General features: G+C 42.3%; 1 protein-coding gene across 1 annotated transcript in view; it reads right to left on the bottom strand.

Annotated features, from left to right (window-relative positions):
• Window positions 1-140: 140 nt before the first annotated feature.
• The window catches only part of pole2 (polymerase (DNA directed), epsilon 2), a 48,538-nt gene continuing 27,225 nt past the window's right edge, over window positions 141-21,453 (bottom strand). Inside the window, exons 19-33 of the mRNA XM_084311205.1 lie at window positions 18,252-18,356; window positions 18,016-18,121; window positions 6,784-7,065; window positions 6,565-6,644; window positions 6,314-6,431; window positions 5,756-5,868; window positions 5,296-5,380; window positions 5,076-5,159; window positions 4,378-4,458; window positions 3,199-3,257; window positions 2,620-2,729; window positions 2,397-2,469; window positions 2,217-2,304; window positions 1,896-1,948; window positions 141-689 (exon numbers count right to left, since the gene is read on the bottom strand). Coding sequence (XP_084167331.1) covers window positions 566-689; window positions 1,896-1,948; window positions 2,217-2,304; window positions 2,397-2,469; window positions 2,620-2,729; window positions 3,199-3,257; window positions 4,378-4,458; window positions 5,076-5,159; window positions 5,296-5,380; window positions 5,756-5,868; window positions 6,314-6,431; window positions 6,565-6,644; window positions 6,784-7,065; window positions 18,016-18,121; window positions 18,252-18,356 — 1,561 coding nt within the window. The 3' untranslated portion in view covers window positions 141-565. The remainder of the gene's footprint in view (window positions 690-1,895; window positions 1,949-2,216; window positions 2,305-2,396; window positions 2,470-2,619; window positions 2,730-3,198; window positions 3,258-4,377; window positions 4,459-5,075; window positions 5,160-5,295; window positions 5,381-5,755; window positions 5,869-6,313; window positions 6,432-6,564; window positions 6,645-6,783; window positions 7,066-18,015; window positions 18,122-18,251; window positions 18,357-21,453) is intronic.

Consider the following 21,453-nt stretch of genomic DNA (forward strand, 5'->3'; position numbering starts at 1 on the left):
ATTTCAAAAACACTGGCACCGCACAAAAATAGATATTCATTACAATATATACAAATCATACAAAAACTCAAACTTTGCTGTGGTTGCAGAATAGGTAGGGACTGAGCCGAGCATTTCTTACATTTGCTCACTGAAAGCTTTAGTTTCTTTACAGGTGACTTACAGTAACTACTTAATTTTTTTCATGTTTATTATTTTTTCAGGAATATAAAAAGGTACATTTAAATACAATGGTTCCAGTAACTACGTTGAAAGTACACCTTGGGGCACACTTGAGTCCACTTCCTGCAGGGCCACAGCAGTCTGCTATTACGTTTTTTTTGTTTACGTCTATGAAACAAACAATTGGCATTTAAAAAGAACAAAAAAGGCAGCCTTCTTCTAGAGTGCCAACTATTACTTTCCTCATCCCTCTGTCTTGCTCACTCTCATATGCACTCCCTAAATCTAGACTAGGGAGAACAAACACTTCCTCCAGACTAGGATCCCAGTGTGTTGACGTGGCCCATCCTCTGCTGGAGGCTGTGCAGCAGGTGTTTAGGCAGGCAGTCCCAGGAACTCCAGACTAGGATCCCAGTGTGTTGACGTGGCCCATCCTCTGCTGGAGACTGTGCAGCAGGTGTTTAGGCAGGCAGTCCCAGGAACTTGCCAGCCGCTCCCGGTGCTGCAGAGCGGCTTCCATGCAGAACCTGGAGAGAGAGACCGGTGGCGTTCAAGCAGCAGGACTCTAGAGAACATGACCCCAGTCCACCTCACACACTCGGAACGCCAGGATGGTCCTCTGAAACGCTTGCGTATTTGAAATGTATATAACTGTTTAAATAAAAGTTATGTTCCCGGTCCATGACTTTTCCTAAATAGGTTGATTTTGTCACAGTAATAAAAAAGTTCTGAGCATTTATACCTATAACCACCACACAGACCTCTATATATGATCATTTATGGCTACCACCAGACCACTATATATATGATCATTTATACCTATAACCACCAGACCACTATATCTATATATGGTCATTTATATAAACTATCTATATATGATCATTTATATCTATAACCACCAAGCACAGACCACTATCATATAATCTATATATGGAAATGTTCAATATAAAGCTAGAGTTCCAGCTGCCTACCATTATGCAGCCTCTCAGGAGAGAGAGAGAATAATGCTGTGTTTGCACCGCAGGAACTCCTCTGGAACTAGGGACTTTTTATTCAGATTACTTATTTGGAAATACGAGTCATCTGGATGAGTTGCCAGTGCATTGAGCGACCTGATGGATGTTCCAGTTCAATATGGGGACCAATATGTCAAAAGAGTATGCAGGGAACATTGGTGTGTTAATTTAACCACAATCACGAAGATCTGACCAGAGGAAGTTGTCCTTCCATGTTCTAATGCGATGCTGGAATGCCTTTTTCATGCCAGCGATTTGCCTAATATTCACAGGTCTTTACACTGGTGCTGCAGAGAACAATGGGCTGAAGGAACCTAAAGTTCTCTGAAATGTAGTTCCTGGCAATTAAAGTTCCAGGTAGTTTTGGTGCAAACGCGGCTTACGTGTCTCTCTCCTTTGTATCCATCACCTTGTGCTGTCTCCATCCCAGTCCCTACCTTTTGTCTCTCCACTTGCTCTTCCACAACCCCACCTCTCTCTCTGTGTGTATGGACTGCATTTATATAGAGGTGCCAACAAACCAACAAAAAGGTGAAACTGCCTATGATATTCTCACAGAGACGGTATGCAGCATACAGCCGCTAATTAAGTTGTTGCCATTTATATTATTGATTTCAACGCATCTTTAATGAGTGAGACGGCTGTGGCGGCTGACGGTCATTCTGGTGACTAGAGTGTTAATTAAGCATCGCATGGTTCACTTCTGCTCGTACTCACCGGACCAAGGATTTGGGCTGGACATTGAAGATCAGTAACTCATTGCTGTGAGCCTGAAAGAAGGAAGGAAGGGACTTAAACATGAGCTACTTCCATGGATAATCTTCTAACTTAACCCTTTCACTACCACACTACAGGTTAACCCTTTACTATCACACTACAGACGGTTAACAGTGAAAGGGTTAACCTTCTGTATTGTCGCAGTGAAAGGGTTAACCATTTGGTAGTGCGGCAGTGGAAGGGTTAAAATGCACTGCGCATTGTAGTCGAGACAATGTTTTAGAATATTCTGCGTATGTGAAGTATTACGTCCCAACTCACAGCTCTCTGGTGGGACAGTAAGTTGTTGGCGCAGCCTCCGAACACAAACACCTCTCCGTCTGGACCGGTACACGCCGTGTGCCACAGCCTGAAACCCCAAAAACACCATGTCAGGAGGAGACGCTCTCCAACGCCGACAAGCACACACGGGTGTCACCCGAGCTGTAGTACGAGAGTTACCTGGGGCTCTCAGAGTGACTGTGCTTGAACTGCTTCCACTGGTTCTTGCTCACGCAGTACAGCCAAGCATCGCCTGTCGGGGACACACGGTGGTGAGGTCATTAAATGATGATGTAATAAGAAACTAGCGGTTGGTTTCTAAACTGTAGCAGGTTTGGAGATCGTTTCCGCTTTGGGGCTATTAGGGAGTCGTTTGTCACATCAGGACAAGCTTCAGACTCACTCAGTGTGTCTCTGTCTGTAGTGAAGCCTCCAAACAGGAAGATGTGGTCTGGTGACACAGGAGAGAAGGAGTGCCAGGACCGGCCCACTGGACCCTGTGGAGGAACACTCCTGTGGGGAGACGGGGGAGGGATTAACGTGGGATGAGTAAAGGAGACAAGGTACTGGAGTTTAAAATAGGGTTAAAGTAGAGGTTAGGTGGTTTGAGTGGAATGAAAATAATCTGAGTCAGTGAGCACAGACCACTATAGGTTAGATAAATATAGTAAGATCAATCAAATCAAGGTTTAAATTTAATCAAATCAATACTACCTGGTATTGAAAGATTGACAAAACTATTTTAAATACTTTTGTTAAAAAGAAGAAAAAATAAACTGTTTTTGCAGCCAATCACTACCAGTGTCTCCAACATGACTGGATTGACAAATCAACACGAGGCTCATTGGGTACTTTTAGCTATTACCTTGGACGTGTAAGGCCTGCCCTCACCAGCAAGCAGGTTTAATAAATGCAATACACAATGTATTGAAAAACATATTCTTATTTATGGTATTGAACATGTTCCCTGTGCAGGACCTACAATTCATGCCATTCCCACGTATCCATGTCGATGTAGTAAAGGTCATTCAGTCTGTAGTTCTGTGGACAGAAACAAAAGGAATTATTATATATAAGGAACCACTCCCGAAGAATAAAGAGCAACATGAATTCATATAGAAATATTAGTTATAAATCACATAAAGCTGGTATAATATGCAAATTTGCAACAGCCGCTGCATATTGTATGGCCAGTACTATACTAATATTACCATGTGCCTTATATATCATCAAACAAGGAAATTATGTTAAAATGCTACCCATTTTATTCCTACAGGACCGTTTAGAATCACAATCACTTTTATTCACCAAATGCATCTTACTGGACACTCAGGAATTTGACTTGACATATCAGCACAACATAAAATACCTCACGATACCACAAAAGACAGAAAAAGACAAACAACAAATACAACACACAATACATATAGGCCAAGTATGGATTGTGCAAATGAAAAGATAAAATATCCTGTCTGCTGTCCAGACTCCAGAGTGCACGTGCGTTATCGTGTAAAAAGGATCTATAAACACAACAGTGTTGTTAGTCAAAGTAATGAATAGAATCAAGTACAGACATTCAAAAACCACTCTCCTAAAGCTACAAACCAGAGAGCCTCAAATTGGTGGATGTAATCTCGGGCCGCTATGTGAATTATTATTATTATTTCCGCATTTTTTTCTTCTTCTTTTTATCCCAATGTTAGTCGTTATGCCAATTCCCAATCCCCTTCCTTGTCGCTGCGCACTTACCCCCCACAGTCGGTCTGGGAGAGTGGAGGCTACCACGTGCTTCCTCCGACACACGTCCAGCCAATCAACCGCTTCTTTTCACCTGGCAGCGCGGATTCTCACTGAGAGGGTGTAGCGTGTGGAAGGATCACACTATCCCACTTAGATCCTATCCGCGTTTAGCAGGCGCCCCGACCGAACTGTAGGAGTCGCTGTTTACAACGACCCGGACCCACCCCGCCAGCTTCTCCCACCCTCTAATACTGCCAATTGTATTAGTGTGAACGGCCAGCCAAGCTGGTGACAACCCCGGAGCTGTTAGCTGGATTCGAACAGGCGAATCCAGCCTCTCCGGGGTTGGTGACGAACGCAATCTCCGTTACGCCACCTGACCGCCCTAAAGACTTAAAATTCCTCTTTAAGCTCTTCTTACCCTGAATCGTCCTCCAAACACGTAGCCTCTGTTGCCAACCAAGGCACAGGTATGGGCAGCCCTGGGGGACGGAGCGTTCCCCTGCAGCAAGACAGACCGTCTCAAACATCAATCATCTCTTCTCCACATGCACTGAAGGATTTTTAAATATCATCATAGACTATATGCAACTATATGAACTGTACACTAGCGATTATGATGAATTATGATTTTGGCTTCCCACTATCATGAAAACAAGATAAAACAATTATTGTTCCCATTTTGTCTTGTGTTGTAAATGCAGCGCACCCTTCCTTCACAGCGGTGCGCTCCCCCCGCCACAAAACAAATGCAAAAGTCAATGGGGCCACGTTCCAATCTACACAAGCACTGAAATAAACGCTTAAAGCTACTTTGGGTGCACTGTGTGGAGTAGGGCTCAGCCTTTATTTCATGGTTTGTACAGACTGGAGCGTGTCCTCATTACTTAACATTGGTTTTGTGGCTAACTAGCACGAGCTGCAGGTATCCCGTAAGAAGAACAGCAAGGATTGTGTAAAGAAAGAACACTACCGATTGACAACTTACCTCTCTCTATACAGTCCCTATACAGTACAGCTTATGCTTTACCCTTGCCCTTTAAGTTAGCTGTGTGTGTCTGCATGCATGTGAATGGATGACATAAAGTAGGCTGTGTGTGTGCGTGTGTGTGTGTGTACCTTGGTGATAGGCTGGCTCCACGTAGAGGTCTCAAGGTCCAAGATATGAATATGGTTGTTCCAACCCCTCCCTGGACTGTCCCACTCCAATAACAAACCAGACAAGGGGGACAACTTAGCATTGGAAATCATTAGAGATAAAAACAGTGTGTTTTAGGTGGTTCTCACTCATTGGTCTTTGGGAGAGCTTACAACAAGAAACAGGAAATTGTTTACAAACCACAAATGATGAGGATTCGTCATATACAAAGGTCCCTCTGTGCTGCCCTTGAGCTGCATAGCCGTAGCCCCCGAAGAACACAAGTCTGTGAACAAAGTAAGCGGGATCTAAATTTTTCCAAATCAAAAGTAATATGTCATACAAACGTGTTAATCACAGTACAGCTTAGCAGAAACATACTGAATGTACACTAGAGTAGCGATGCATGGATACTGGTATCCTAGACATTTTATAAAATCGCTATATTTTTGGTCCAAGATCCCCAAACTAACGGTCTAACTCTACATTGTTTGATAAATGTAATGGATCAGATCTGGCACCAGTCGATACTGTCAGATTCAGTAGTAGTTCCCTCCACTTTGTCCAGACATTTACAATCTCAAGCCCCCCCTCTTTTTTTTATCCTCCAATCAAAACTGTAATTCCTCATTGCCCAATTTACTTGCCCTTCACGTCTCACCTGTTTCTCTGGACCCAGCAGCCTAGTTTATCTTTGCAGGAAGGAGGTAGTCCCTTCAAGTCCCTCATCTCCTCCCAGACCAAGGAAGGGGCTCTCAGGGCCAGACGGTAGATCTAGGTGGGGTGGTTGAGACAAACATAAGGGGGGGCACCTGCATTCTAATTGGCTTAATGTAATCTGATTGAACACATTTGCTGTGGCATGCATGAAATTCATTAGGCTTTCAGGATAGATGAGGATATTATGGAAATTGTATGTCGTTCCCATCCATGCTCAAAAATACAGTTATTAAGAGATTTGCCTGTTATATAATATGTGCTCGACTGAACCAGGTTGATGCGTACAGCATGATTAGGTAGATGGCACAATTACTAGCATACAGCATTCACTTCAAGGGTACAAAAAGCAACGTCCCCTCCAAGCAGTATGTGGCTGCCAACGACAGCACTGAACAATCCCCTGCTAATTGCTTAGTCCTCCTCCTAGTAAGACCAGCAATCTGATAGCCTCTCACAACAACAACAACACACACACACACACACACACGCACACCATTACCCGATTTGTGTTTCCCCTGGCGTGGTGGCCTCCAAACAGATACAAGACTCCGTCAACACATACCCCACAACTTCCAGACATGGAGATGTGGAGGTTGCCGCCAGTCAAGTGTTTAATCCTGTAAATGTAGGGATATTTAGCCTTCCTGCTTTGTCACAAACTGTGCATGAGACATGAAAATGTTGGGTATTGGTGGTAGATGCTAAGGTTTCTGTAGTCGTGTTATTAACAAATAGGAATGTAGTTATTACCATACTCCGGTTTCCATATTATAGGCCCAGATCTCATTTTTCGGCAAGTATAGGTCGAAGAATCCATGATTCTGAGCATTCTTGTTGCAGGACACATAAAAGAGATGTGATTTAAATAGAGTATGAGGTTTTGAGGACAAAATATAGCCTGTAACCATGTTCTATAATGGATCCTGTAGAAACACTTGCGATTAAACACTGACTGTATATCGTCCTTACCTTGTACCCACCCCACACATACATGTAGTTCCGATCAACCACTGCTATATGACCACTGCGTTCTGCTGGGGAGTCCTGCTCAAATGACTCAGCATCCAGGTGGGGGTCTTCGTTTTGAACCATCTCCTCTTCTTCTTCCTCTTCATCATCGTCGTCATCATCGTCGTCAACTATCCACTCAAAATCTCTGTCGTCTTCATCTCTATCTGAATCGTCGTCATCCTCCCCAATGTCTGGTAGAATGTCTCCAACATCTTCTTCCATCTCTGCCATGCTTTCCTGCTGGGAAATAGAGCAAGAAGTGGGGAATGAATGACGCTTTGACAGACATAATATTAGGGAGTAACGTCGTTTAAAAAAGTCTCACTCATAGGAGTACTCTAGCTAGACGCCTGCAATGTCATATGACAATGATTATGACCATCACCCCAGTCATCATCACCCACATAATAAACCTCTCCATAAAACAGGGTTACGTCCCCTGCACAAAAAAGGCAGCAAATTAGACCCAGGCAACTACCGCCCTGTTTCTATTCTTACCTCCATCTCGAAAGTCATGGCAAAAATAGTTTATGAACAGGTCGAAAAGTACCTTGCGAAAAAAATAAAGCTACCGGTAATCTATGAATTCCAATCTGGCTTCAGAACATCCCACTCCACTGACACATGCCTTCTCTATTTGAACGACCACATCAAACAAGAGGTGGACGCGGGCAAATACTGTGGTATGGTCATGCTGGACCTCCAAAAGGCTTTCGACACTGTCAATCACTCCATTCTGATTGACAAGCTAAAAGCAATTGGTTTTTTGATAGTTCATCTGTGAGCTGGATGCAATCCTACATGGAGGGGAGAGAACAGATGGTGGGGGTAAACGGTACGGTAAGTCAGTGAGTAAAACAGAGTCCATTCTCTTTGGATCAAATAACAAACTCAGCAAGGCCAACGGCTTCTCTGTTACAGTGGGTGACAATATTGTCACAAGGAAAGATGAAACAAATTACCTACCTGGGTTCCATCCTAGAGGAAAATCTTCCCTGTGACAAAATGGCAACCAATGAAATCAAAAAAGTCAACCAACGAACAAGATTCTTGTACCGGATCTCCTCTCTGGTAAACAAGAATACCTTGAAGACTCTAACAGGAGCACTCATTCAAGGGTACTACGACTATGCTAAGTTGCACCTCATGGTACCAAAGCACCTCAAAGGCCCTAAAAACAAGACTACAAAGATCACAAAACAAACTAGTCAGACTCAGGGCTGTACGCTAAGCTTTTTCACTAGGGGGCCGGGGCACAGGTGCCCCTAAATGAAAAATGTAGGGGCACAGAATCTTTTTTAGGGGCACTTCTTTAAAATAACTATTTTACCATTATAGTGCAACAAAATATGTTCCTCCTGCCTCATTACTGTGGTCCTTTTATTTAACATTCAAGTGCTTTTGTTTTCAGGTTTGTATCTTTTATAATGAACCAACTGAAGTATTACCACAGCTGCAAACATTTCTTCTTTAATTGATAACAGTGTTCATTAGGGATGGGTTAGGATCGTTAGGATTTTATCGATACTACTACTCTTATCGATTCGATACTGCTTAACGGTTCGGTACTTTATCGATACTCTTATCGGTTCTTTTTTATTATTTTGAAAGATTTTTTTATTTTTATTAAGAACATAAGACATTGCTTTATTATTCTTTTATATAACTATTAGGGCTGCAACTAATGACTATTTTGGTAGTCGACTAATCTGTCGATTATTTTTTCAGATTGGACATTGAGCATGGCCTCAGAGTTGCTTTGAGACTCTTGTCAGGACCAAACAACATCCCCAGTTATCCCATTAGTTCCCCCAAACTTACTGTCGGTCTGTTATGTTAAGCTAAGAAGTCTTCAGCTGGCTGGACCAGAGCTGAGAAGCCACTTTCACAAAGATAGGTAGTGCAAAAAATATATATATAATTTTAATGACTAATCGACGCAACAATATCTCGTCGGCGATTTTTCATAATCGACTAATCGTTGCAGCCCTAATAACTATATTACTGCACATGGCTACTTTTTGATCAATTAATACAAGCAGTCAGATAAATTAACTTTTGGGACTTTCTATTTTATTTAGAAAGTTCTTAAATCAGAATGTCCCACCCAATACCCAGCTGTTAAAAACGGTTCAATACTCCAATTTATTAGTAGAGATACTTTTAGAACAATAGCCTGATGCTGTATTTTCCATGAGTTGAGTGGACACATGACCGGAGCAGTGTGTGTGAGTGTGTGTGTGTGTGTCAGCGTTTCCGTTAGCCGGTAATTACCGGTATTTGACCGGCAAAATCTGTTGAAGTCTGACATATTTAATCTCTCCGGTCTTAATGTCCGGTGAAAATAATTCCCTCTAAGCACAATTTGATTCTTTGAATTGTATTAAAATAGGCTAAAATTAAATAGCCTATGCGATGAACGAAACAATCATTACATTTGTTTCATCGTTGCTTCTAATAATGACAACGACGTTGTCAGCGAGAGTTTAGTGCTGGGTTTGCGAATGCATGTGCAGGTGCAGCTGCAGAGCCGGAGCAGCAGCGGCACAGTGCAGTACTCCAATTCAGCCATTGGCAATTCAGCTGTTGGGTGGGGGGCGCTGCTGAGCGGTCCCCAGATAGAGCCAGAAAAGAGCCAGAAAACAGCTGAATCTGCTGCTCTGCATCGACATACTCTCGCAAATAAGTCATTGGGAGGTGGAGAGAGAGAGAGTCGTCACGCAAACCCACGATAATGTTGCCGTCTCTCTCTGCCAAATTTCTCAGTTTTTCGCTTGATATAATTAATACAAATGTCCAATATAACGGAATTCGTTAGCTCATAAAAATGTGATTATAACAGACTGCCGTTTATTAATGTCGGGCGACTGCCCACAGACACCTATTTGATTTAAAGTCGGCAGCAGCACGGAGTCTCGGGACTTATTTTATTTGGAATATAATGACTATACGCAAAAGTAGCCTAGTTTTAAGTACAAATATTATAAATCTACATGCCTTGATGATGTCATTCTTTTGCCTATCAATTGTTTTTAAGCTCAATAAACTCTGACCGGAATTTCTCTCATTTGACCGGTAGATTGAAATCTACCGGACACTGAGGCCGGCAACAATTTTTTGTAACGGAAACCCTGGTGTGTGTGTGTGTGTGAGAGCACACGCTTTGCGTAGTGGGCGTGTCAACAGTGTCAGCTGAACTCGCACCAAACAAGGCATAGGGAAATAGTCAGACATCCCAGAATTATTTCATAATACAAAGTTTCTGAATGGATATTTGGATTAAACCAAGTTGTATGCAGTGATGACCGGTCTTTCCCCGCGGAACACAAGTTACTTAACGTTACATGCGTTATGTAATGCTATGCATGCTTAGCTTGCTAACGACAGCAGTGTAACTTAATGTTACACACGTCGCGCTATGCATGCTTAGTTTGCTAACGTTTCGTTCTCTCCGCTATGATGAGCTCTGCTCTGCTTCAGCACGGACAGCACCTCTCAAGTAACCGTATGTGCGAGTGTAAGTCACGCAAGTGTGTAAGTAACAGCCCCGCTCCTCGGGCAGATGGAAAGACAGAGGGAGGAGAAATATAGAAAACGGCCAACAAGATTAGTTCGCAACGTTTAAATTCCTCGAAAAAAAGGAGTGAAATACAAATGAAAAGGTTGAAATCAGTACTAGCAAGGGTGCCCCCAAATATTTTTTTCTACTAGCAGTAGCACAGGCTATCTTTAGGGGCAATATGCTACGCCCTCGTAGCACTGTACAGCCCTGGACTACTGCTTGACCTTACTCCTAGAACCCACATCACCCCTGCCCATTTTGACAACCTAGGATGGCTTAGAGTAGACGACACCTGGATTACAGATGATTTGTCATCAAGATGGTTAAAAATGGAAAAAGACTTATCTACACAGAAACAACTTACTACCTTATTATTCCCTGGACATAAAATAAGGGAGGACTCAATAGGTGTGTGGTCCAGATTTACAATAAAAATATGGAGAGAGGTCCAGAAAGAGTTCAGGTTGCCTTCAACATCGGGCCTGACCTCAATCGGTTTCATTGGGGACTTTACACCATCAACTTTGGATGCAGGATTCAGTGGATGGAGGACAAAGGGTCTGAAATTTGTTCACCAACTTATTCACTCCGGCCAGCTTAAATCTTTCGAACAACTCAGAGTGGAGTTTAGCCTTCCTAGTACTGACTTTTTCAGATGTCTCCAATTAAGATTTTTTTTAGAAAACCAGGAAGATTGGGACAAAATTCGACACCCTTCTGCTATAGAACGCTTTATAGCTAATATCCAAATGGATGCTTCAATACAAAAAATTCTTTCTAAATTATATCAAAACCTAATCAATGAACCCCAACGACTCGCTATACATCAAGTTGAAGTGGGAGGCTGAGCTCCAACAGGAGATCTCACAAGAGGAGTGGTTCGATGTTTGTACTGAAGCACATAAGGTGACTAATTCTAATTCCTGGAGAGAATATAAATGGAAGGTCATTAGTAGGTTTTTCAAGACCCCCTTATTGACTGCTAAAGCTGGTACAACTCCCACAAGCGAATGCTGGAGGGGATGTGGTGAACAAATAGGTAACCATACACACATTTTCTGGACATGCCCAAAACTATGTCACTTCTGGGATGATGTATTCAGAGATGTAAAAAAATTATTCGACATGGACATTCCACACGATTTCAAAACTGCCATCCTCGGAGTCATACCAGAGGGCATTGATGAAAGGAAAAGTGTGTATCTTCTCCAAATACTGTTAACTGCTGCCAAGAAAATGATCACAATTAATTGGTTAAAACCCAGTCCCCCAACACATAACCAATGGCTAAACAAAGTTAAAGAAATTCAGGACATGGAGAGGATGACTCATCTGATCAGGTTGCAAGGTGAACAGTTCGATAGAAAGTGGGCTTGTATAGAGCGAATAGGGCTATAAAGGCAATGTATTACTTATTTTCATCTTATTATTTTCATCTCACTCCCCATTTTATTGTCATTTTATTTTTTTAATGGTTTGAACCACACATGTAGTATATTGTTTTTATATATATATATATATATATATATATATATATATATATTTTTTTTTTAATATAATAATTCTTTTTTTATTTATTTTTTCTTTTTCCTTTCTGTTAATTTATTTATTTTTGCGCCCCTTCCCCAAGCATAGCTGTCTCTTGATGACACGGTACAGACAGGATGTTGGTTGATAACTAGTTGTAAGGTATATATGCATATCTGTACTGTCTTGATTTTGTGCTGAATAGAAGGGATATGTGAACGGGAAGAAGGACGCAATCCTAACTGCATGCATTTACCGTACTTTTCAGACAATAAGCCGCGGCTTTTCCCCCCATTTTTCGACCCTGCGGCTTATATAACGGTGCGGCTTATATGTGGACAAAACCCGAAAATCGAAATATTGCTTTTTATACTGCATTGAAATGTTATTTATCTGTTCCCTTATTTGCTAAACTTAATACAAACGAGTTCATTCTTGTTATTTGTCCGACAGTATTGTGTCCCAATGGGAGTCATTCTCTGTAGAGGTGGGAACTTAAAGCTCAATATAAGAACGGCCATGCACCACCACCCACAGAATCGAGAAAGAGCAATCAATCTGTCAATCCTTTCCGTGTCCGGGCCGGGTGAGGTTTCCCGTGTTGAGTCAAATTAAGCCGCAGGCTCCACTCCTTACATATGGTAATTAAACATTAAAACACATGCGGCTTATAGTCCAGTGCGGCTTATATATGTACACAGGGCCCGAAATTAAAGCCCGCCACCCGCCATTGGCGACCAGATTTTAGGTTTGGCGACTGCCACTGAGAGGTCTGTCCACCATGTGGCGGGTCACAAAATAGTCATGTAAAATAATTAAAACTGCATGTGTTTTGGTCTTACGACAGGCCTAATTTGTGGCTTGTTTACCGATGTCACATCCACTACTCTTCTGTCCTGACTGCCCGTGGCGCCTGCTTGCACTGTAGGGAGCTAACTAAGCTAAGCTAATTAGCGTTAGCTGCTAATCCTGGAAACGCTCAAAGCACCGTCAGCAAGTCCACAAAACCAGTTCCATTAGTGAGGAAAGGGGTTATGTAACGAGGCTTGACAACAGGGGTTCAAAGATAACTTCACATTTATTGGCTATTAGTTTATTTATATCGCTTCATGCATCCACCAGGCTCCGTGTGTTCTGTTTACATATTAGTCTAGTGTGTGTGACATCATCAACTACGCGACTCAGACGGAGATGCATCCAGCTGCAGGACCGCAGAACCCATACGAGGCTGCATACTATTGCTCAGACAGGGGCTCTCTCTCTCTCTCTCTCCCAATAGTATCCAGCTGCAGGGCCGCAGAACCCATACGAGGCTCCTATGCATCTCCTCTCTCTCGCTCTCTCTCTCTCCCCCCTCTCTCTCTCTCTCGCTCTCTCTCTCTCTCTCTCTACGTTCAATATGATTTAAAGCCAAACGTTACACTATAAATACTAACTGGATAGTTGATGACCATTTCATTTCATTATCTGAAATATTCTAAAATCATTAAGTCTGCTATAAGCCATTATCCCTTTGTGTGATTATTATTTTCTCACAGTCAAAGTAAAAAAGAAAACCAGAGGACTCTGATGAGGACATGATTGAGGAGGATTAAGTTAGGTTTATAAAACCTTCACATTTTATTATGTTCTGTTAAATCCTGCAAAGAGGGTAGAGTGAGGAGTCTGATGATGTTTAACAGTAGGTTACAATTTAAGCTTAAGATTGAATTGACATGTATTGATTAATCAATCATCAATAAATATATTAAAATAATTTGCTTAAAATTTTACTCTGGCCTCTTATTTAAGTGTATTCTTCAACATAATACCCTCTTATTTAAGTGTATTCTTCAACATAATACCCTATCTACTTGAAATGTACTGATTCTTTTTTATATGTGACACAAAAATGCGTTTTCTTTTGGGCTGGTAAGAAATATGCTTGGCGGGTAGATTTTGCCCATCTACCCGCCACTGGCCGGTGAGTCAAAAAGTAAATTTCGTGCCCTGTATGTACACATCATTCAATTTAGCTGCTGCGGCTTATAGTGCGAAAAGTACGGTACATGCTTTTGAGAAAGGTCAGTGATGGAGGATGAATGGTTGGATTTGTAATGCAGTGATGGTGATACAACCAAAGCTTGGGTATAAGAGAACGTTTGCTACTGCTGTACTACACCCAAAGAGAGGTTGACATGTAGTATATTCTGGCCTTTCTGGGTTACCGGTTTATTTATTTATTTTGTTTTGTTAGTTTTTGTGTGTGTGTCCCACGCCCCTTCCCCTTCCCCAAGCATAGCTGTCTCTTAATGATACGGTACAGACATGATGTTGATTGAGAACGTGATGTAAAGTATATCTACATATCTGTACCGTTTTGATTTTGTGCCGAATAAAAAATATATATGATAGAGTAGACGACAGAGTACAGCAACTTGCAATGGGCCTGGTCTACAAGACTACACCACTAAGATACCCATGTACTAGGCTTGGGCGGTATGACGGTATTAAGGTATACCAGGGTATTTAGAAATACCTACGGTATTGATTTTCAATACCGTCCGTCACCGTCAAAATCACAGATGCGCTTCAGTTTCTATAACAGTGAAACGGAGTTTTGAGTGTAGTGCACACACTGAGTGTAGTGCACACACGCGCCAGCAGAGGGCGAGACCGCTCTAGTGGAGCGAGTGGATCACAACGGTGTTCACGTTTTACGGTAATGTTGCGACAGGCTGTGAAAATACCGTAAAGCGTTGTGACGAGAGCAGTGTTGTTGTGGGGCAATCCGTCTCTTATTATATTGTGTGAACTAAAGAGTACAAGGTTTACACAACAGCCCCCACCCGCCTTTTTATTGTATTTGTACCGTCCTGTACTATCCGCTGTCAGCTGTTTATCTCTCTCTGTGAGCTACTGAGCTTGAATAACTAGCGTTAGCTCACGTTAAGTAGCGTTAGCTCTGCGGCTAATCTTAGATTACCCTGAACTAAATCAATGACTAGGTTATAAAGCATTCGAGTAGTTTTCACTGCACATAGAAGTAGCCAAACAACGGGAGCATTTCGGGAGCATATGACCAAAACCCAGGCAATTTCTAGCCCTTAAGGAATCAAATAGTCTGCCATGGCTATAGGCTAGATGCTAACGCTAAAACGGTGCGGGCTTCTACCGGTGCGGGACGGGACTACCGTTCTGAGAGCTGACGATGATTTGTTTACTTGGTAACACGTAAACCCCCCCCCCCCCCCGCTGATGAAAATGAAAGTCATACCGTCAAATACCGTGCACCGGGGTATTATAACATAAAGGTTTGCCGGTTTGAAAATAAGGATACCGCCCAAGCCTACCATGTACATGTCGAAATACTTCCCAAAGGCAGTGTTTCCCCTACCATTGCCTTGGCCGCCAAAGGGCCCCCCGTCCCCCTAGAAAGCTTAAAAAAACTCATAGGGCCCTAGTTAAGGTGAGTTAATAAATTAACTCTGAAAATCTGCTCCACTCTGATAAACTGACTCTTCTGTCAGAGCGTCCAGTGTGCACTCTGAGCCCTCAGAAATTCCGAACAACTCGAGTGCGCTCACTCTGACACTGGTTGTAAATAGTTATGAGTGTTGCATGTGCCTCTCTGTATTGTAAATAGTTCATATGTGGGTTGTCACTACTGTATGTATAATTGTAAATAAGTAAATGTGTTGTAAATATTGTTCCTATTTATTTACCTAATTTATGTGCAATCGTTTCATTTCAGCTCAGTGTAGAGAAATGCACCGATACTAACAACCGCCTTATTGCGCACGTCTATGATGACACTGTTGACACCACGTATCCGCGACACGCGCGCCCCACAACAACACTAGTAGTTTGAGGGGGCCTACCACCCCCCCTGAAAAAGATCCTAGGGGAAACACTGGTTCCACGACCACAACACCAGAGGGAGTTCCACAAATCATGTTCAACCCAGATTCGGCTCAAACAAGCATGCCCTCAGGTCACTACAGGTCCATTTTAACCAGACACACACGCTTCACAAACAGTTTTTTCCCCACAGCAGTCCGAACACTAAACACCCTGGCCCGCCCCCATTTGCACAGAGGGGCAAGCATCCGTCACTGACCGACACTGTTACATGTGACTGTCCTGTATGTATGTATTTATTGTGGGGATTGGGAGATGGGAGGGGGGCGTTTGATGTCTGATGTTTCATGTTGATGTCCCAGTGCTTTTAACAACTGTACTGCAAACAATTACCACCAACCATCGTTGTGTGGCATTAAAGTATCTTGTATCTTGTAAACAAGGGACTAAACACATTTCACAATTATTCCACAACAATGTGGAACGCCCTACCCACAGCCGTAAAAGAATGTGAATCCCTACCCTCCTTCAAAACCGCTCTCAAAGAGCACCTATGGGAGGCTGCAATTCGAAACTGGCCCCGGTAAATGTCCACCCCCCCCCCCCCCCCCCCCCCTCCAATGTAGTTTCTTCCCCCTCGAATGTATATATTTTATTTTATGCATGTTTTATGTATATATTGTCTTTTATTTTACAGTACTGTATTGTATATTTGTATATTATCTTGTATGTCATACTCATAATGTCTGGATGTAACAGTACTGCACAGGTATGTTGTGTATGTCATAAATGTCATGATGAATTGAAAATGGGGGACCCTGATGTAAACAAGACGAACGTCTTTCTCTGGTCTGCATTGATTGATTGAAAACTTTATTAACAGATTGCAGAATGGGTACAATACAGTACAGCTCAATACACACAATTGTTAAGGGGATGCAGACTAGTGTTGTCAAAAATATCGAAGTATCGATAAATATCGATACTGAATATTTAAAACAGTTACGATACTCATTTCCCGAAATACCGATACTTTCTGTAGTATCGGTACCCGCTGGCAGTGTTCTACCGGAAGTTTGTTGACACGCTGTTCAGAGCACGCTTGCCCCTCCAGCTGTTCAGAGCACGCTTCCCCCTCCAGCCCTCCCCCTCACAGAGCGAGCCGTCGGCGTCTTCACTCTTCAGTAAACATTTTAGCTGAGTGAACTAAGATGGCAGATGCAGCGCCTCCACAACTTAAAGATAAAGAAAACAGCAGAAGTGCTGTTTGGAAGTACTTCGGTTTTGAAGTAAACACAGAAGGGAAAGTTAAAGATGTCACAATGCCCATTTGCAAGCGGTGTTACAGGGCAGTGCCAACGAAAGGTGCCAACACCTCAAATATGGCAAAACACCTGAAGGACCGGCACGCGGATCTCCACAAAGAAATGAAAGAGGTTTGTGACTGAAGCATTAAACCACTAACTCTAGTTTAATACAAGATACGTTGTCTACTGATGGCGCATCATATCAACAGCTGATTCGTTGTACGTTACAGCTATTAGCTAACGTTAGATAGCTACTGCTAGTCGTTCCTCTGTTAGCTTATGCTAGCTAGCCGGCTACCGCATGGAAACGGAGTAAAATTACGTTTAAACGTTATGTCGAGGTCATACAATACTACACTCGACACGAGGTTGGTTAACGTTACCAGCCCCGGAGAAATATCTCTCTCTCTCTCTCTCTCTCTCTGAGGTTAACGTTACCAGCCCCGGAGAAATCTCTCTCTCTAATGAAAATTGTTGTAGTCATATATTTTAGTCTTATTAACTAAAATATTTTAACCAAATAAAAAGCAGCAGCACTATTGCATAACTAAGTCATGTTTGCTATGTATTTCTTTCTTTAGAGAGAAACAACGGGTTTTAAAAGTCTTATATTTCTCTTTTCTTATAGTACCAGAGAGAAGCTGAGGAGAATCGACCAGCAACAGCACAGCAGCCTACCCTACCAGCATTACTTGAACAACAAAGGAAGTATCATGCAAACTCAAAGGAAGCCAAGAAACTTAACAGGGCTGTAGCAGAGTACATATGCATGGATCAGGTCCCTGTCTATACTGTTGAGAAACATGGGTTCAGACAACTGCTTGGACAGTTAAATAACAAGTATTCCCTTCCTTCACGGAACCACTTCATGTCAACTGAAATCCCTGCCCTATATAATGAAACAAAAGACAAAATCATGGAGAGCCTTAGGGGGAAACCCTTATTTTCATGCACCACTGACTTGTGGACCAGCAGGGCCACGTCCACATTCATGGCAGTAACTCTGCAGTTTATTACAGAATCCTGGGACATGCAGAGCTGGTGTTTGGGCTGTGTTGGGCTGCACTCAGAGCACACGGGGGACAGTTTGAGAGAGGCGTTGGATAATCACCACTGATAATGCCTCAAATAACAAGAAAGCATTTAAGCAGGACTTCACATGGGTCCCGTGCTTTGGGCACAACCTTCACCTAGCCATTAGCAAGGGTCTGGATATAGGCCGTGTGTCTGCAGCACTGTCGAGGCTGAGAAAGACAGTGTCTGCCTTCAGCAGGTCACCAAAGATGTCCCGACAGCTGAAGCAGAAGCAAAAAGAGTTGCAACTGCCTGAACACAAACTGATCCATGATGAGCCGACACGCTGGGACTCAGCGTATCAAATGGTGGCGAGATTTCTGGAACAGCAGCAAGCGGTCTGTTCAGTTCTAGCCGACGATCGGAAGAAATGGCACCTCATGCCTAAAGATTCAGACATTACAATTCTTGAGACTGTAAAAGATATATTGAGCCCTGTCAGCTCTTTCACTGATGCCCTTAGTGGTGAAAAGCACACCACACTCTCCTCTGTCCTGCCCCTAATTTGGAAGTTATCTTCAACTTTGACCATTGAGGAAAATGACAGCCTCCTCAAATGTGAACTTAAAGAAAATATTGGTACAGATCTCAACGAACGATATAACGACGTCGACGGGGCTCTGCAGCTGGTGTTGAACACAGCCACGTTTCTCGACCCAAGGTTCAAGGACAGTTTTGTTATGTTAAGAGACGAGGTCAAACGAAATCTGATGGACACTCGCACTGAAACAGGAAGACAAACACCCGCTCCTCCTCCTCCATGTGCCACTGCCATGCAACCACTACCACTACCAGGCGTACCAGCGAAGAAAAGTAGAACGGATCTGAAGGGACTGTTAACCAGCATACAGGGGGAAAAGAAGGGTCAACATGGTGGTGGCGAGGATGCAGAGGACGCAGAGGCTGAACTAAAAAACGAGTTCACAATATATGAAAAGATGCCTGAACTCAGCGCAGGAGACGACCCACTCGCATGGTGGAGGACACATGAGAGAACTTTACCTCACCTTGCCCAGCTGGCGAAAAAGTATTTGTGCATCTCTGCTTCAAGCTCAGCTTCAGAACGTGTATTTAGTACGTCAGGGCTCATTTGCAGTCCAAGAAGGGCACGGCTTACAGAGGAGCACATTGACATGCTGGTGTTCCTAGCAAAAAATCTGAAAGTTGTAAAGAAACTTTAGGCTAGTACATTATTACACTACTTGCACCACCTTATGTGTGATTAGTCTGAGGCCGTTGAATAAGTGCACTACCTATTTAAAAAGAATTTAACTTGAAAATGCACTTTTTTTTTGTACTTGCACTTTAGTGCCTTTTGAATGTGTGCTTAATGCAAAAAAGTTTGAATTATTGTTTTAGTCATTCTGCTGTCTAAATGCCCTACCTCAAGAAGAATATTGTTTCATTTGCTAGTTGCTGGCTGCTACTTGAAAATGCATAAGATTGCATTTTTTTTTTTTACTTGAGGCCTTTATATAAGGTATGATAAGGTATAAGTACTAAGTAGGTATTGTGCATCGTTCGGTTCGAGTCCTACAGTTATCAGTACCCCCATCGTTCCTGACGTTATCTGGACGCTTATCCAGGCTGGTCAGACCCCTAGTGGTGATTGCATCCGAGGAGCTCCGGGTCAAGAGCGACTGGACCTGTATATTGGATTACTCTACCCGACGACGGCGAGCCTTCCACGGCTCTTATGCTTTATGTGTATCACTAGGTAATGTAGAAGGTATGAGAAGGTGGTATGAGAAGGTATTAGAAGGTGGTATGAGAAGGTATTAGTAGGTGGTATGAAGGTATTAGAAGTTGGTATGAGAAGGTATTAGTAGGTGTAGGTGGTATGAGAAGGTATGAGAAGGTGGTATGAGAAGGTATTAGAAGGTGGTATGAGAAGGTATTAGTAGGTGGTATGAGAAGGTATGAGAAGGTGGTATGAGAAGGTATTAGTAGGTGTAATGAGAAGGTATTAGAAGGTATTAGAAGGTGGTATGAGAAGGTATTAGAAGGTGGTATGAGAAGGTATTAGTAGGTGTAATGAGAAGGTATTAGAAGGTGGTATGAGAAGGTATTAGTAGGTGGTATGAGAAGGTGGTATGAGAAGGTATTAGAAGGTTGTATGAGAAGGTATGAGAAGGTGGTATTAGTAGGTGTAATGGTATGAGAAGGTAATGCACTACCTAAGAAGAACTGGACTTGAAAATGCATAAGATTGCACTTTTTTCTTACCCTGCCTTTTGAATGTGTCCTTATTGTTTTCACTAATGCAAAAAAAAGTTTTAATTATTGTTTACTACTACTAGTACTAGTAATTTTGCTGTTGTGAAGTTATATATGTTACACATATAGCCCTCGCCCTGTTATCTTTATCAAAACTGTTACCAACTGTAATACAAACAGTTCAGTTTGTCAGGTACATGCAACACAGATTACAGTGAGTGTTTACATCTGTCTGCTTGAGAAAATACTATGTTCTAACTTCTGCATCTGCAATAAAAATGATTGAAGTGAGATGAACAGTTCTTTTTAAATGTGTGATCTAAAGATAAACAAAGGGTTTTAAAAGTGTTATATTTATCTTATCTTATAGTACCAGAGAGAAGCTGAGGAGAATCAACCAGCAACAAAAGCTAAATTTGTTTAAAAAAAATGGTATCGAAGTATCGATACTTTTCAAGGTATCGTATCGAAGTCGAAATTCCAGTATCGTGACAACACTAATGCAGACCAGAGAAAGACTTTCGTCTTGTTTAGATCAGGGTCCCCCATTTTCAATTCATCAGGACATATATGACATACATGAGTATGACATACAGATAGACAGTACGGCTACATCTATACATTTATGACATACCTGATTTGCAAATACAGTACTGTTTGTGATACAAAAAGAGTCCAGAAAAGAGAGTATACATTTGACGTAAAAACTGTACATTGGAGGAGGTTGGGTGGGTGTATTGAGCCGTACTGTACTGTACCCATTCTGCAATCTGTTCATACAATTTTCAATCAATCAATTAGGTCAGAAAGATACAAAAGAGGATAGTTCACACTTCACAGCCTTTTTGTAGACCAGCAGGCGTTAGCTTTAATTGGGAGTTGTGCTCCACGATCTACTTAACGTTACGCGTCTGATAGACAGAATTAATCATCAACTCGTTCCACTCGGTTTTGAGTCGCGGCTGCAGACTAGAGGTCTGACTGGTCTGGAGTCTGGACCCAAACAAACGACAGCAGCAAACCTGTATGTTGTAGCTAGAAACTCTAGCATGGCTCACAACTTTAGTTAACTAACGTTACTAGCTAGCTAAACTAACGCTA

Source organism: Notolepis coatsorum (genome assembly GCF_963971535.1).
Source record: "Notolepis coatsorum genome assembly, chromosome: 3".
NCBI classification, from domain to species: Eukaryota; Metazoa; Chordata; class Actinopteri; order Aulopiformes; family Paralepididae; genus Notolepis; species Notolepis coatsorum.